The sequence below is a fragment of the Stigmatopora nigra genome, chromosome 21 (genome assembly GCF_051989575.1).
Source record: "Stigmatopora nigra isolate UIUO_SnigA chromosome 21, RoL_Snig_1.1, whole genome shotgun sequence".
Classification (NCBI taxonomy): Eukaryota; Metazoa; Chordata; class Actinopteri; order Syngnathiformes; family Syngnathidae; genus Stigmatopora; species Stigmatopora nigra.
Window position 1 is genome coordinate 378,559 of NC_135528.1, and position 16,940 is coordinate 395,498.

General features: G+C 41.1%; 1 protein-coding gene across 1 annotated transcript; it reads right to left on the reverse strand.

Moving 5' to 3' along the window:
* Positions 1–1,729: 1,729 nt before the first annotated feature.
* On the reverse strand, positions 1,730–8,530 carry rpa3 (replication protein A3). Its single transcript, XM_077743788.1, has 4 exons — positions 8,179–8,530; positions 8,015–8,089; positions 2,306–2,417; positions 1,730–1,878 (listed from the first exon to the last, which is right to left on the reverse strand). Exons 1-4 carry the CDS (start codon positions 8,275–8,277, stop codon positions 1,796–1,798), a joined length of 369 nt encoding a protein of 122 aa, XP_077599914.1. The 5' UTR covers positions 8,278–8,530; the 3' UTR covers positions 1,730–1,795.
* Between the last annotated feature and the right edge of the window lie 8,410 nt (positions 8,531–16,940).

A 16,940-nucleotide genomic window follows, 5' to 3' on the forward strand; every position in this document is an offset into this window, starting at 1 on the left:
GCCACCCTTCGTAAAGCTGTGTTGATGCCGATGTCAAGCAGTTTTCAAATATCTGTTTTTAGTGCCTTTAACAACCGTGCAAGCAGACACGTTGGTCCAGGCGGCCACAATCCATTCGCAAATAGTAGCGTAAATAGCCCGGCACTTTAGTTAATCCTCCAGGAATGACGGCAAACTCAGAGTTCATTTTCGTGACCTGGTTTTTCACCGCTGCTTCGGGGGGCATTAGAAACCAAACCGAAATTGTTTTGCAATAACACATTGTTGGGTTCATCAATAATTATACTTTAATATGAGTATAACACACTGCAGGCAGACATCTGATTCAATTACTGACATTTAATTAAATAGGCATCTTTGATGAGTAGACTTATAAGTGAGAATACATTCAGACTTCGTCTCCGTCTCAGAATTATCCTCCCGAACAGTAATTTCTAATACAGCTTTAAAGCCATAAATCAAAACAATTACAAGGTTACTGAATAATCCAACTGCATACGCAAGAACTGACAATCCTTCATTCGACATAAGAATTCCACAAAGCAAGAAAGGACGTCACGATGTAGGAACACTGTGAACATGTGAGTATTCCCAGAGGTGATTGATAACCATCTGCTGGTATCAAGAGTCCTTCCCAGCATCCTTGTTGCAAACCCAGATAAACAGTCCTTGGAGCCCGGGACTGGGTGAGATGTCAGGTCAACAGTCCTTGGCACGAGGACTCGGTGACTTGTTACAACCTCTAGTTCTCTTCAGACAATTTGAAGCTTTCATACAAAAATGATTAAATGCACACATATAATAGTATTACAGAATTAACCCAGCACACATGCTCTGACTATATAAGGGTACCCTGTAGGGGCGTGCCTTTAGCGTCTGGCCCCACCCATGTCCACCTCTCTATATAAGCGTGTCGGCAAGAAGTGTTCTAAGTCAGGCTTTAGAGCTTATAGATGGCGCTCCACATTATAAGGCGCCCTGTCTATTTTAGAGAAAATTAAAGACGTTTTAGTGTGCCTTATAGTCGTAAAAATACAGTACTTATTTATTCATTTCATATTTGTTGAGTATTGATTTGTCTGTCTGTTATTTGTGCGTTATGTGGTGAAAGTTTTAAATCTCATACTTGTATAAATTCAATAATTTTCAATTGAGTTCACCTGCCATTTTCTTCACCCTGGTGTCTCTCCTGCTCACTCCCAACAATGTATATACAAGGTTAAGGTATTACATTTGCTATATTTTCAATTGAAATGTATAACTATAATTTGAATCAGATTTTTGTTATATTTTTGGGGTGATGTGTTAAACTTGATGTCTAGTTTTTATAATTGCTGTTTTGTGCTCTGCATTTTCAGAAGAAAAAAAGAATATTGAATATGTCTCTTAGTATTACTTGATTGCAAATGTTTAATAGTTTTAATTGTATGCTGGGAAGGTTATATTTATTAACATTTTTTTTACTTATTATAATTTGGATTTTTACTAAGTAATTTCAGATTCATAATTTGGATTTTTATTAAGTAATTCCACATTTATACGCAAGTTCAATTTTTTGCTTGTGTCATCCAGGTGTTTCCCAAGCTCATTTCATTTAATACATTCAAACTACCTTTATAAAATTATCAGAAAATTGGTTGTTTATAATTGTATTACACAGTATGCTGCAGAAATTTTATTCATTTCCATATGCATATCAAGGTCAAACAAATGTGAAACCTTTGAAGGCTTAATATGAAATATTTTCAGCTTTATTCATCCCAACAACACAACATCCCAAAAAACACATAAAAGCTCATCCACTTGAAGACACGTCAAAAGGGTAGTGCTGGGGAAAATCATGGATGACCTTAACAGCTTCATTGTAGAGTTCCAGGTCTGTGGGAGATTCACAGAATATAATTTTGAAATCAGCGTCAAGGTTAGGGGTTAGTTAGGATTATACATACATGCATGCACAAATACACAAATGCGCGCACACATGTACGTATGTATATGTATACGTGTACGTATACATGTATATACGTATACACACACGTGCGCGCGCACACCCACCCGCGCCCGCCCACACCCGCGCGCACGCACACACCCGCACGCACACACCCGCACGCGCGCGCACACCCACCCGCGCCCGCCCACACCCGCGCGCACGCACACACCCGCACGCGCGCGCACGCACGCGCACGCACGCACGCACGCACGCACGCACGCACACACACACACACACACACACACACACACACACACACACACACACACACACACACACATATATGCATATATATAATTACAAGATATGACTAACCAAATGGAATGCCTTTCTCGTCTCTGAGCATGCTGAATGTGGTAGCCATGAGAGCTCCCTTATTCGACACTATACCAATGACTTCAACAATTCCAGACAGCTCTTCTTCAACCTAGAAGAAAAGGAACTGTTCATTTCAACTGGTAAAATGCAGGTGACAAATGACTAAACCAAACTCAGCTTCCATAAAGTTTTTGGAAAAAAATGTCAATTTGGGGTTAAAAACAAAGTTGTCAAAATGGAATTATTGAGAAAAAAAAGTATCTAATAACAGTTCATCCATAGCTTTCTCTACAAAGTATGCTTTGTCACTCAATTTACTGGAATCAGAAATGAAAATAGCCAAATACATGAACATGAAAAAATGCTGTACACTCAAAATATTGATTTTTTTCCCTAATGAAATCTGTTTGAAGATAAGTGCTGATGAATGGAACAAGGTAAAAATGAGTGTTGAATTGCTGAGGTACAGGCATAAATTCTTTTGGTCTGTTATTTGAAATATTTTTATGGGTGGGGTATGAAACGTCAGCTATTGTTGTCACGACTTGAAGCCCTGTGTCTTCACTGCTTTCTGGCCCACGCTTACCACTATATACAACAGTCGGGTTTAAATTTCAGCAAAGAACAATAACATAATGAATTTAAATATGAATATTTCCTGGATCCCTGAATACACTAACCAACACTAACTGACTAAGACGTTTCGCCGACGGACGTCTAGCCGATGGACAGTTCGCTGAATGGGCGTTTGGGAGCCGAAAGGATAGTTAGCCGAACGGATATTTAGACGACCGGATTGCCAGCTGACCAGACTTTGCGCCGACGCGCTCGCCCCGGCCGTGTGTGTGTACATGTTTTTCAACCTCGGCCCGCGGGCCATATACGGCCCGTTACAGATAAAATTCATTTAGGAATAACAAGGGCATTCAGAACAGAATAAATAGTAGAAAATAGTAGAAATCCTACTCCATAAAAAGAATATATATTTCCTAAAATAATGGGAAATTATTTAAAATTAAACTAGAAGTAAAAGTGTGCTCCAGGGTATGGTATTGTTCTCTAAGCCCTTCTGGTCTGTCCAAGGCACTTAGTATTTAGAAACATGTCCAGCGAGGGGCAGTACTGCATCACAAAAGCTAAAACCCAAAGAACATAATCTGAAATTTTCTAAAATTAAAGAAGGCCGTGCTATGGAGCCTAGTTCTATAACTGTTGATTTTGAAAATGCTGTAGTATAAAAAAGCATTTTCTAAACTCCCACACATCTGGGAATGTTGCAAGTTTGTATTGTATTATTTGTAATTTTTGTAAATAGTTTGTATTGCATTTTAAATTTTTGTAAATATATACAGGTAAAAGGACATGGAAAGTATTTATTAGAGTATAACGCGAAAAATGTAGCAAAAAAATGATTAAAGTTCGAGTGCGCGCTATACAAAGGCTTCGCTTTTATGACAAGTTTTTTGGAGGTTTAGATGTATTTATCCACATATATGCTACCTGAACGTATATGCAGCATCCTTAAGTGTTGAATTTTAAAATTTCTCACGTACAAGCCGCCCCCGATTCACAAGTTTCCCCTGCATATTTATGGTTTAATTAGGGAGTAAGTGTTACTTTGAAGGGAAAATCTAAACAAAAATCATCACGCATGGTATTTCTCAGATGCTGTATGAATCAAAAGCATATTATTAGGGTCAATATCATAAGTTAATATACCTGTTTGTAAATGCAAAATATCAAATTATTCAATTTGAAAAAATAAATGTCTATCTTGATGAGAATCCAGTGGTTTTCAATAAATTACAACTTTCTTACCATAAATGTGTGTTGTGGCGGCTACATTTCTTCTAATGTTGAAATATCTTGATATTTTTCGATGGTTCAGATTACTGCAATAGTTGTCACTTTCGAACGAGAAATAAAAAGAAAAAAATTCTAAGCGGAATTTTGTTTTATTTCATCATCACACATGGGCTGCCCGGTGCACGAGTGGTTAAAACGCCGGCCTAACAGCTCTGGGGTCCTGGATTAAAATCCAGGTGTTACGACTCCCCCTGGTGTATGATATACCAGAGAGTCGCAACTATCACAGCAGACAGGTTCGGTCAAAGATGAGTTCGGACACACACTGCAAGTAGCCTTCAGTTATTTTTATTTACAATAAAGTCAATAAAACAGACTACGGGATAACATAGGGGAAGCACGAGACATTAAAGTGGCACCCTCAAATAAACACGGTAAAACCCCCTCCCAGACAGGTGTCCAAATGAACACCCACAAAATACAGGAAATAAGACCGAAGGATGCCACTGTTAAACTGATGTAATATAATCTAGACAGGGGAATAACTGTGTCTAAATGCACAAACTATATGTATACCCAAGGGTGTCTAAACTTATCTCAAGTCCCCCTATGCAACCCAAAATCATTAACAACACATACAAAATATAACGGAGTAACATACTCACAAGCCTGCAACTCAGCAAGGCAAGGGCCAGGGCAAGAAAGGGAGGCAAGGTAAAAGGCAAGGTATTTTGTGGGTGTTCATTTGGACACCTGTCTGGGAGGGGGTTTTACCGTGTTTATTTGAGGGTGCCACTTTAATGTCTCGTGCTTCCCCTATGTTATCCCGTAGTCTGTTTTTATTGACTTTATTGTAAATAAAAATAACTGAAGGCTACTTGCAATGTGTGTCCGAACTCATCTTTGACCGAACCTGTCTGCTGTGATAGTTGCGACTCCCTGGTATATCATACCCCAGGGGGAGTCGTAACACCAGGTCACGTCCATCTGTGTGGAATTTGCACGTGGGTTTCCTCCGGAACATGCATGTTAGGCGGATTGGACACTCTAAATTGCCCTTAGGTATGGGTGCGAGTGTGCATGGTTGTTCATCTCCTTGTGCCCTGCGTTCAGCTAGGCACCGATACAGGGTATTCCCCTGCCTCTGGCCCAGAGTCAGCTAGGATAGGCTCCAGCACCCCCACGACCCTAATGAGGATAAAGCGATTCAGCAAATGAGTTGAGACATATGTACAATATTTCCTTTCTGAACACCGATAGGGAGGGTGTTGTCTGCACGTACACAAATTTAAAAAGGAAGTAACACAAGCATAACCAGCAAATATGCCCATAGGGGTAAACATAGTGTTCACCAAGTCTCTGGGTGCAATAATAGCATACACATTACCCAGGTATCAAGGTTTATATTTGAACGATCGACCGCAAAACCTTCAATCACCTTTGACTATTGGGATGAGCTAACATGGTAAACGCTACAGCCAGAGCATGATTGACTATATTAAGAGTGCTGCAGGAGCCCGTCCCAACAAACTCCGGGCCAGAAGCCGGGTATACCCTGAATTGGTGGCCAGTCGATCGCAGGGCACAAGGAGACGGAAAACCATGCACACTCACACCCATACCTAGGGGTAATTTACAGTGTCCAATCAGCCTAACATGCATGTTTTTTGGAATGTGTGAGGAAACTGGAGTACTCGGAGGAAACCGACGCAGCACATGCAAACTCCACACAGATGGACATGACCTGGATTTGACCCTAGAGTTGTGGTGCCACTCGCAACACCGGACCGCCCACTTTTCACCAATTATTCCCAAAAATATTGAGTTGGGAAAGGTTTAAAAAAAATGAAGCGCACCAAAATGGCAGCATCACCTTCTGCATTTCAAAGTGTTGGCGAAGCTCCGACCTGGGCGGTCATCTATAATCCTCATAAAGCGTGATTTATGGATGGGTGTGTGTGTGTACAGTGGAACCTCGGTTATCGCGGTTAATAGGGACCGAGCCCACCCGCGAAAACTGAAAATCTGCGAAGTAGCGGCGCCCCTTCAAAAATGCTTAAAAAACGTAGTTTTTTACCCCCCCTGTATACAGTACACCATATAGAATACAAGTAGAGAGTGTGAAATTCATTTTATAACAAAAAAAAACTGTAAAATTTGTTGTCTGTCTACAACAACAATTGAGGGTCTAGAACACTGTTCTACCGAACAATGTATTGTAATAAATAGACCTCCATAAAACATGAAAGTGTATTTAAAGTGGATTTCCTGGTTCTCATGAAAAATGTCAAAAAACGACCAAGTCAAATGGCGGTGTCTCAGAGAAATGTATCCGAAGATGCACTATCCTCGGATAGACTCTGGCGAATGTCCCACTGAATTTCCTGGTTCTCGCAAATTTTCTAAGTCCAAAACATTTTCTAAGTCAAACGGCGGGGTGTCAGAAAGGTTCAGTCTAGGGCATGCACTATCCTCGGATAGGCTCGGTGCAAAAGCCCTGGTGAATGTTCTGGTTCTCAGAAAAAGGTTTAAAATTAGACTATGTCAAACGGCGGTGTCTCATAAAAATAAGTTCAACGTGGTGCACGGTCCCCGGATCGGCTCGGAGAGAAAGGCCCGGTGCATTTCAATTTAATATTTTTCATTATTATTATTTGTTGAATATTTTTTTATATTTGTAATTTTTATTAAAAAAAAAACACAAAGCTCCGAAGCCGCGATGGTGGAACCGCAAAGTAGCGAGGCCCAATTGTTTATGTTAAGATTCTCTTGCTACGTTTGTCCAAACCGTGCAACATAGAGAGTTGAATTTTTTTTATGGTGGCCAAAAAAGGCTGCTGGATCCTAATAGATGAGGTTGCATTTCTTCACCTCTCAGTGTGTAAACTCAATCTTTTATTTGTTAAACACCCATATTTTAAAAGAGTAAATAAATACAGTAGTTGATATTCGCTTGAGGTAAATAAAATAAAAAATAAAACATGTTATTGGGAGTTTTTGTCCAAGTCCAATTTGTCAGATTCGAGAGGCTTTGGATCACTGATGAATTCTTCAGGGGGCTCCATAGAGCCAGCAGGAGCAGTTTCTGAGTTTCTTTTTTTTGGGCGCACAAGGAACCTGGGTGATGAGTTGTGATGCCCCTGACTAGGCTGTCATTACTCTCCTTGACCCATTGTTGCAAACTGTGCACCATATCAAAGATCTCCTGCTGATTTCTCAAAGTAAAACCATGTTCTTCACCCTCGTTGTTGCTCACTGCCTCCTCTTGCTGTTCTTCCTCACTCCCCGATTGCATCATTGTAATCATTTCAATTAGGTCCTCATACGGTTGGGAGTGTTGTATGGCTACTGATCAGCCCTTGCATGCTATAAAAACATGATTCCAAACAAAACTGGAATAGGCTCAGCCTTGCTTTCCTCCACGAGGTGATGTTCGCGATGCAATTTTTAAAATTTAAATCATGTGAGAGGAACAATGTTCACTGTGAGCAAAGTATTTACATTTTTTGAATTTCTAGATTATATTTAGGTATTAATACATTAAAGTCTTCCTATGAATATAACTGTCATATTTAATAAATACACCATGTGATATTTGTACTTGTATATTTATACAGGCACAGAAACGTAGTATGGTATGTAGTAATAAATAATAGGGGTGATCCTACTTTGCGTTTTTTGGAATATCGCGTTAATGTCTGGTCAACATAATCCGCAAAGGGAGGGATTAGTGGATCAGTATATTTGCTATCATGTTGTCATCGCTAATTTCCTTCAATTGTAATTACATGATTTTGAGGGAATACCGCCTTCCCTTATTTGTAAATTTATTATATAGCAAGAGTTCAAACGTTGATGACCTGGTGCATTTTATAGGCAGGTTGAGGATAAAATACTCACAGGGTCATCCAATTCGACAGATACACTCTGTCGCTCCCCATCCACCAGCGTAAACATTTTTCCAGTCGGATGTACCTTGTTAAAAAAACAAAGGACAATACAGCATGAGATCTTCTAATCAATGTTCAGTAAACCCCACAACTTTTCTGAATCACGGAAATTACCTTCTCAACCCGCCCGACGAAACAGACGGTTTTTCCAATATATCGTCCCAACATAGATAAATTAATTCGGGACTTTGGAACATCCAGGATAGTAGACATCACTACTGTTGCACGCAGAATTCACGTCAAACAAACGTTTTGGCGCTAAAACGTCGAGACCTTCCTTTTACCTCAGACCAAAAGCCGCGCAGAAGGAGGGCTTTCTGATTTACATAAGACTCTAACAATATTTTACCGACGGCAAATTGTTGTTTAATAATTCATCATACCCCAATGTCTTCGACGACACATCCGCTCTGAGAGCCATGTAAAATATGAGTTGCGACACTCCTGTAGGGACCCATTATACGATTTTACTTCCTGGTTTTCCGTGTTACGTAACCTCGACTAGTTCGAACCAGTCTCGAGTGTAGTAAGCCCGTAGTACGCTGCCATGGGCTCCAGCAAGCCTTTGCAAGGATACATTGTCAACTCTTAATATTACAATTCATGCCCTTCGTGATGCATTCATCTATGTGTTTGCTAATCTTAATTGATGAACAGCACTCGTGCTGGTTAGGACGAATTTGCAAGCGGTGTGCATATCGCCATCATCAAAGAGTACTAAATAACTATGACAACCTCTATTATTACATCGAGATGTTGGGTGTATTTATAGAAGAAGTACTTATCTATTTGTTCACTCAGAGTGAACCATGATGTAACAACTTTTTCAGAATAGGTACGATCATTTTTGAGAATTGGTGAGATTGAGATATCAGGATTAATAATTATAAGAGGATTCTATTTTTCTGTCTTTGATGGGCATTGGCCATGTGGCCATAGTACAGTGTTTTTGAGTTTGCCCACAGCATGGACAGATTGGTGTGCAATGGTGCAGATGGTCCAAGATGCATTCATTTTAAGGGGAGTAAAGGAAAGAGATAAGAGATCAGTGCAATTCAAACCACATGACTCAATTTGGGGCAGTGATGTTCCTGATGACCATGAGTTGTGGTCCAAAATCATACTGTCACTACTTTCCCAATTTGGAGTGGGTAAACTTATGCTCCGAGTAGAGACATTGAATTATCGCAAGGGACTGTTCATTGACCAAAATGTCAAGGCTCTACAGGGCATAGCAGATGAATTAAAAGCCCTTAGAGAAATGGAGCTGCAAGACCGGATGGTCTTAGATTTGATAACAGCCAAGGATGGAGGTGTGTGTGTGACAGGGTGAAGTAGTTGATGTTATACATGAGTGCAGGTGTTAAGTTAAAAAGGGACTCATGCCGCTAGCATGCGTTAAACACGGGGCGATGACGTAATGGGCACGCGCAAGTCACGCAGTGATTAACCAATGGTCATAGACCTTGGTATAGTATAATAACGGGCTATTCAGACATTTCTCTAAGTTGATTTGAAATACAACAAAGGACCTGTCTGATTATTTCACCCGTCTTTTAAAGGCGAAATACTACCACCCCGTGGAAAATCGCGGGTACAACATTTTTGGAGGCCCCGCTGGGATTGCTGCTTAGATGACCAGTATTCACAACCTGACTACTGAATGCTGAGCCAGCAGAACCAACCACATCCAGGAACAAGACAGTGAGGAGAGGCGTTGTGGTGAAAAGGGACGTGAAGTTGGCAGAGTACTCGTCATCTGAGGCCAGTAGAGATCATCAGAGAGACGGTAAAAACGTGCCAGTTCAGTGCTCACACTTTTGCATCATAAACCAAACTCCTACCGTGTTGAGAAAATGGAAATGGAACGGGAGCAAGTACGCATAGAGGTAGAAGAAATGTTGTACAAGCTAACAGTTAATGACCTGTTAGAAATATGTGATTTCCTTAACATAGGGAAAACGAAACGCATATCAGAATTCAAATTGTTGGGTCACATCGCGAACCACCTGGAAAGGAACGAACTCAAAGACGAGGACAAAGGTATGTCTGAGTTGTTAAAATTAAAAGAGGGGATAAGGATGTTGTATGAAGACAGAAGACTGGGGTGGCAGAGACTTTTTGGGGCAAAGCAGGCAATAAATAGTGAACACTTGGCCTCTCTTGAGCGCGAAAAAATTCTCAAGAGGGACCTTGAAGCCATGAAACAAGAACAAGCTAAGCAAAGAAGAGATTTGTTGGAGCAGCTCTCTGCGAGAAATGAAGCTATAGAAAATCAGCGGTACGAAATTATAGAATTGAAGGACCAGCTTGACAAAACAGTTGGCTGTCTAGCAAAGGCAGCAGCAGATGTGGAAGCAAAAGAATTGAAGCTTTCATCTTATGAAGAGGAAATAGCCCGACAGAAAAAACTCTTGGCGCTAGAAAACTTTCATACTGATGAAATCGTTCAATCTAAAGATCACATCATCAAAAGACTGGAAGAGGACATATCGCAACAGAGAGAAGCCTTTCAGAAAAAGATTGACCATCTTGAACTTCAGTTTGAACAAGCCGAGCAGCAGAAAACTGATGAGATTAGAATACTACAAAAAGAGCAAAAGGCTCTGGAGAAACAGGTAGACATGCTTGTTGCGGAGAAGGAGAAACTTTTTCAGACCAAGCAAGCAACAGAAAGAGAGAATATGGCATCTCGCCAGAGGGAGGAAGTACTGAAAGAGGAGCTTGAATTACTGAAGCTGGAAAAAGTTACATTCTTGAAAGAAAGGGAACAAGAACAGGCGAATGAGAGGTTAAAGATAGAATCAACAAGAGCTTTGACCCAATATGGTAGAGATACTGACAAGTCTCCCCTTGAATGTCAAAAATCTAGTGAATCAATTCCTACTCAACAGACAAAGACGAGTAGATTCCCAAAGGTCAAACCAAAACCAGACATTCGGACATCAAGAAACGTACAAGCTAAACCTCTGAACGCAAAAGAGATGAGCTCCTCTTCAAATCTGGAATCTGCTGGCAAAAAGACAAATGAAACTGAACCAGAATCGACGGAGATACAGAAATCGAATTGGAAGGAGCCTTCGAATAAACTTGTGCATGTTTACAACTGTACCCGTTGTGATGTGACAGGTTATTCACCATTTTATCTACTGTTCGGGAGTTCGCCAAGGCTTCCAGTGGACATGCTCTTTGGACTATGCAACAGGTCCGATGCAGACGGACAGCAGGACTATGTGGAGAAATTGAGAAGAGGGATGGAGGAGGCGTACACCATTGCCACCGAGAATGCACGGAAAGCGGCAGAAAAAGGTAAAAAGCACTATGACACTAAAGTAAGGAGTTCTGTGCTACAACCAGGAGAGCGCATCCTGATGGAAAATCTGACACCAAGAGGAGGACCTGGGAAACTCCGTGACTTCTGGGAAGATACAGTTCACACAGTGGTGAAGCAAATGGGATCTGACCTACCAATTTATGAAGTTAGGCCAGAAAGAGGTAAAGATCGTTCCAGAATTCTGCACAGAAATCTACTAATGTCTTGTGACCATTTGCCCGTTGAGATAACACCAGAAGAAGGGAAAATCGGCACGAGGACGCCGAGAAAGAAACAGCAGCCGGCATCTCATCAGGAGTCAGACGAAGAAAGCGATGACGAAGATGACTTCCACTATGAGCTACGCCAGCTAAATGAGAGAGGTACCCAAGAGATGGAGCCGTAGCACAGGCCACTGCCTGTGGACCAGACACACAAAGTGAGGGGCCCTGCTTCCGGACCAGTACAAGTAGAAGAGGACCATCAGCTGGAGGACCTGCCTGGTGAGGGAGCAAACCCTCCTCTTGAAGGTCCTAGTGATGAGCAGTTATCAGAGACTTCCCCGCCAACCGCCGTGACGGAACCTGAGGCGCTGACTGATGAACGGCCGAGAAGGGAGAGACACCCACCACGACGTACGACCTATGACCATCTTGGAATCCCCTCCTGTTATAGTACACAGTCACCGCAGGAGCGGCTAACTGTTTATCCTGCACCAGGAGTGGCCCCATGGTTAGTACACCTGCATCCATATTACCTGCAGCCACCTTTTTTGTTTGGACTCCAACAAGCTTGAACCTACAAGGACGACGTGCATGATGCGGTCATGGACTGTCATGGACTGTTATGGACTGTTATGGACTGTTATGGACTGTTATGGACTGTTATGGACTGTTATGGACTGTTATGGACTGTTATGGACTGTGATTACTGTGCCATCCAGTAAAACGTGGACCGTACGAGTTGTGGATTATATTTGAACTGTGGCCCGTGCCGCCTGGACTTTAATGAGCATCGGCTCACCAAAGTGGAAATGTTTGGGAGCATATTAATGTCGGGACGACATTTGTTTTTGTGGGGGAGAGTGTGACAGGGTGAAGTAGTTGATGTTATACATGAGTGCAGGTGTTAAGTTAAAAAGGGACTCATGCCGCTAGCATGCGTTAAACACGGGGCGATGACGTAATGGGCACGCGCAAGTCACGCAGTGATTAACCAATGGTCATAGACCTTGGTATAGTATAATAACGGGCTATTCAGACATTTCTCTAAGTTGGTTTGAAATACAACAAAGGACCTGTCTGATTATTTCACCCGTCTTTTAAAGGCGAAATACTACCACCCCGTGGAAAATCACGGGTACAACATGTGTGCCATAGTCGGAGAACACTGTTGCACTTTCATCCCAGATGAATCCAGTGACGAAGGTAACATTACTCGTGAGATAGCTGAAATGAAATCCTTAGCCAACGCCATGGCCCAGGATCTCTCAGCCGTAGGTGCATCACTGTGGTCGTGGTTAACAAAAGGGTTGTGGCTCTCAATTCTGTTTAAATTTGCAAGTCCCTCACTTGCGATTTTGTTAGTGTTCTGTATTTTTTTCTGTGTGTAATCCCCTGTATGAAATGTATGTTTCGAAATACTATCCAGCAAACGCTGGTAGCTTACAGTGACATACAGTATCACCGCATGGCAAATCATAATGGAGATTCTCCCACTCTTTCAAAGTGTAACGAGTCTCGGTATGTCGAGTCTTCCGGGTAATTGTACTCGTCTTGACTTAAAAATTGTGTTCGCTCTGAAGAATATGACATATTTTACTCATTCTTTTTAGTATAGCTGTTTCATTTTGATATCACATTTTATACGTTCTTTTTAGTATAGCCGTTTCATTTTGATATTATATTTTACTCACTTTTCGTTGTAGTGGTCTTGTTTTGGTATCGCCACTGAAGGGTTAGGCTCCTGTTCTCAACTCAATTACAATATGAACAAAAGGATTGGTATTGGTCTGAGATCCTTCAATTACAATAGGAACAGAAGGATTGGTCTGAGATTCCTCAATTCCAATGTTAACAAAAGGCTCTTTCTGAGATTCTTGTTTCAAGGTTGGATTCACACTGATAAGAAAACAGATGGAGGACTTCAGAGGGCAGAGGAAACAAAGAGCAGGGCGGAGGGTCGGGACTTCATAGGACCAGCGGAGACAGAGGTCTGGATGATGGGCATTCAAGGCTGGAAGGTGTGAAGTCCGGAGAAACCCCCCTCACAGCAGCCCTGGACCAGCCCACATCTCATTGTTAATCAGCGAATGACTATGCGGGTTTGGACAATGTCTTTTCCATCCTCCGCTTGGGACATCAACAATCAGCGGGCTTATTCTTTGGGAGGGAGACCCGGAGCACTGTATGAATCAATTTGAATGGAATAAATCATCTGTGGATAAACTCGCTCAACCCTGGTTTGTCTCCTCCGATGCTGAATACGCTCCATTGTTAGACGGGAGATTACAGAGTTAAGGAGTTGGAGTAAGGTGATATATTTATAGTCTAACAGCTCATAAAGAGGAACGCAGAGGAATTTTTCTCAAATAACCCTAAAATTACCTCGAGTTTTTCGCCTGTGCCTTGACAAGTGACTTTATTGTTTTCCATACCCCTTGATAAGTAACTGTTGATGATATTTGTATTTTAGAACCTGGGTAGGAGGGATATAAATTGATGTATTTAATGAATTTTTTTTCAAGGTTACCGTTAGGTTCATTAATAATTACCTTCGTCTGTAATTATCAATAACTGCAGGCAGACATCTTATTCAATTATTGACATTTAATTAAATAGAAATGGATAACAACAGGTAATACCTCCGAGGGGAGATTCAGCAAGTTCCTTTTACAACTTCCCAACGTCTCACCGAATAGACGTTTTCGTATGACTTTTATTGCCATGAATCAAAACAATTTAGAGAGTTGTTGATCATTCCATCACGTATGAGTAAAAACAACATCTGGGACTACAATAACAATCAAAGTATTTTACCAATAACAAAAACAGGAGACTAGACCAAAACAACATTTAGATTAGAACAATTATGCCTTCCTTGACCTAAGAATCATATAATAATTACATAAAGAAAAAACCCGAAGTGCGTCACGAGTGTTATGGACGTGGCAGAAACAATATCTTTGTTATGGGCTCCGTTGCTGGAAATGGCAGATATCCAGTCCTTGCCCGATCAACAATCCTTGGAGAAGTCCAAGTGAGAGTGGACTAGGCGGCAGTTCATGACCTCGCAACACTTTGAGAATAACAAGAGAATGATTTAACAAAGAAATGACTTAATACAACTATATTTATAATAGTAATACAGAATAAACCCAACAGTTACTAAAGGGGAGAAATGTGGAGTATGGAATGTATTCTTATGCTTTTTATTATATCAATTGGTTTATTTAGTGTAGTCACAAGAATAGAATTTTGCATAGCCAAGTGGAAATTTCCATCATGACACCTTTTAGTTAGGGGCGTGTCATACGCCATGACACACCCATTTCTTTGTTCAAATTTTCCCGCCTAATATTTATACTTATGTCACATGACCTTTTGTTAATAAAACTAGCTTATCTGTTGGGGTAGCTAGGGATTGGAACTGGTCAGGCTGGGGGATGGACACATCTCCCAGCACTGGCTACTCTGGCTTCCTCCTTCAGCTGAAGTCTAGTAAATCTCATCACGACTGACTCTGTGTGCTTCCTCTGATCCGAAGTTATTGAATGTATATGGATTAGATCCCACAGTCCTCACGAGTCTTTGGTATGAGCGACCGTGTGAGAGGTCGAGGTTTCAAAACAATTTGGAGTCCACGAAGCCAGCTGCAGAGGGCAGTGACCTTCCTGTTGTTTATCACGGATGCAAGCTGAGCGTTATTCTTGCAAGAGATGTAAAACAATTACCTTTCTAAATAAAGCAAAGCCCTTACACTTGCTGAACAATGTCATTACAATCTACCTGGCTCTCATTGACTGTCTCACAAAAACAGCTCTCCGTGTTTCAAGATTTTCTTATGTCTCTTTGACCTCCGATTGTTGTTGTGTCCTTGACCTTATGCTTGGAGGAAGCTGTGGCCAAATGCCTTCGACGGACTCGCAGTTGAACCTCAGCCTGTGCCGCAGCCTGCGTTGGGCAAAAGTGTGTCACAGTGGTAGGCGATGGGGCTGGTGGTCAGTAAGGAGGGCATCGACCAGTTGGTCAAGGGGCAACAAAACAAGATCTCAACAGAACAGGAGGTAATGTAACGATCGGCAATACATGAGGAATTCAACGAGAAGGCGGCGAAGGAGGAATTAGCCACCATTCCGACAGAACAAATAAGAAGAAAAATCAAAAATAAAATTTACGAACTTTCAGACGTCGTGGAAAAAACATCCTGAAAAAGTGTTCAGAAGTTGTGCGATTGCCAATTTTGATGACGTTTGTCTTGTCATTATTAAAAGTCATCAAGGCAATTGCCTTTAGACCGTTTTTTCTCGAATCGTCCGTCAACAAGCACTGCCGAAGGGGAACTTAAATCCAAACAGGTAAGCAGTGGCAATAAAAAAAAATGGGTGAAAAATTAAATGCAAAGAAATAAAAAACTCCCCCTATTTGATATATGTAATATATATTATTTAATTAAGGCTTAGCCTTTATACATTGTTTATGGTCGGTGTTATGGATTATTTGTTATAAAAATTAATTTAAAGGTTTGAGCCATAATCAAACTTGCTTACTGAAGCATAGTGCCTGCCACTATTTGATCATTGTGTTTGCGTAGCATTCTTCACAACAATGTGTGAAAAACAGTAGGTAGCTCTGCGAGTTTCGTTGGGTAAACAATTGAGCAGTGTTCTGGCATTTGTAAAACTTTTCCTGACCTCTCTCAATATCTTGTTTATTTGGTTCAAAGAGAAGTGTCATATCTTGATAATGTCCCAACCGATGTCTAAGTATAACCCAATAGTATTTGTCTGTTAGCTTCCTTTTGTTGCTTTTCCCTCTGGTTGCACTGCTTCCAGATGTGTTTTCAATTCAAAACATTTAACCAATCACATTTCAGCCATTATTTGTTGCCAGGGTCTGAGAAATCTGCCTCAAGGCCTTCACAATCAGTTATGCAAGCTCTGCTGCATTAAACAAATGTCGATAAGACTGTTGCATTAACCAATCAGATTTCGAGTTGGCAACACCACAATGCCTTGTCGGAGGCATAGGGATACGTCATTGCTTTCACCAACAATGATTGGCAAGTAATAGAGTAGGCACGCCAAAGCTACCTCGCTGTATCTGGAGCGAGCTGCACAAGTAAATATATTGTTGTGTTGAAGTTTTGTTGTGTTTAAAGCCATTTGCAAGACAGACTTTTTCAAGAAAAAAAAGCTGGACATCATTAAGAAAGCTCGGACAACTCCAAAGCAAACAAATCTGTCACAACCAGGAACAAACATTTTCAGCACTAAATTGAATAAAAACGTATGCCAGAAATACAACAGGACAGGCTCGACTTTCAGGAGACAGACTTTTTCAAG

Coding starts and splice junctions, on each gene's coding strand:
- rpa3 (XM_077743788.1), bottom strand. CDS start 8,277: ATGTCTACTATCCTGGATGTTCCAAAGTCCCGAATTAATTTATCTATG. Junction 2,418..8,014: donor CTGTCGAATTGGATGACCCT/GTGAGTATTTTA, acceptor CTTTTCTTCTAG/GTTGAAGAAGAGCTGTCTGG. Junction 1,879..2,305: donor CGAGAAAGGCATTCCATTTG/GTTAGTCATATC, acceptor AATCTCCCACAG/ACCTGGAACTCTACAATGAA.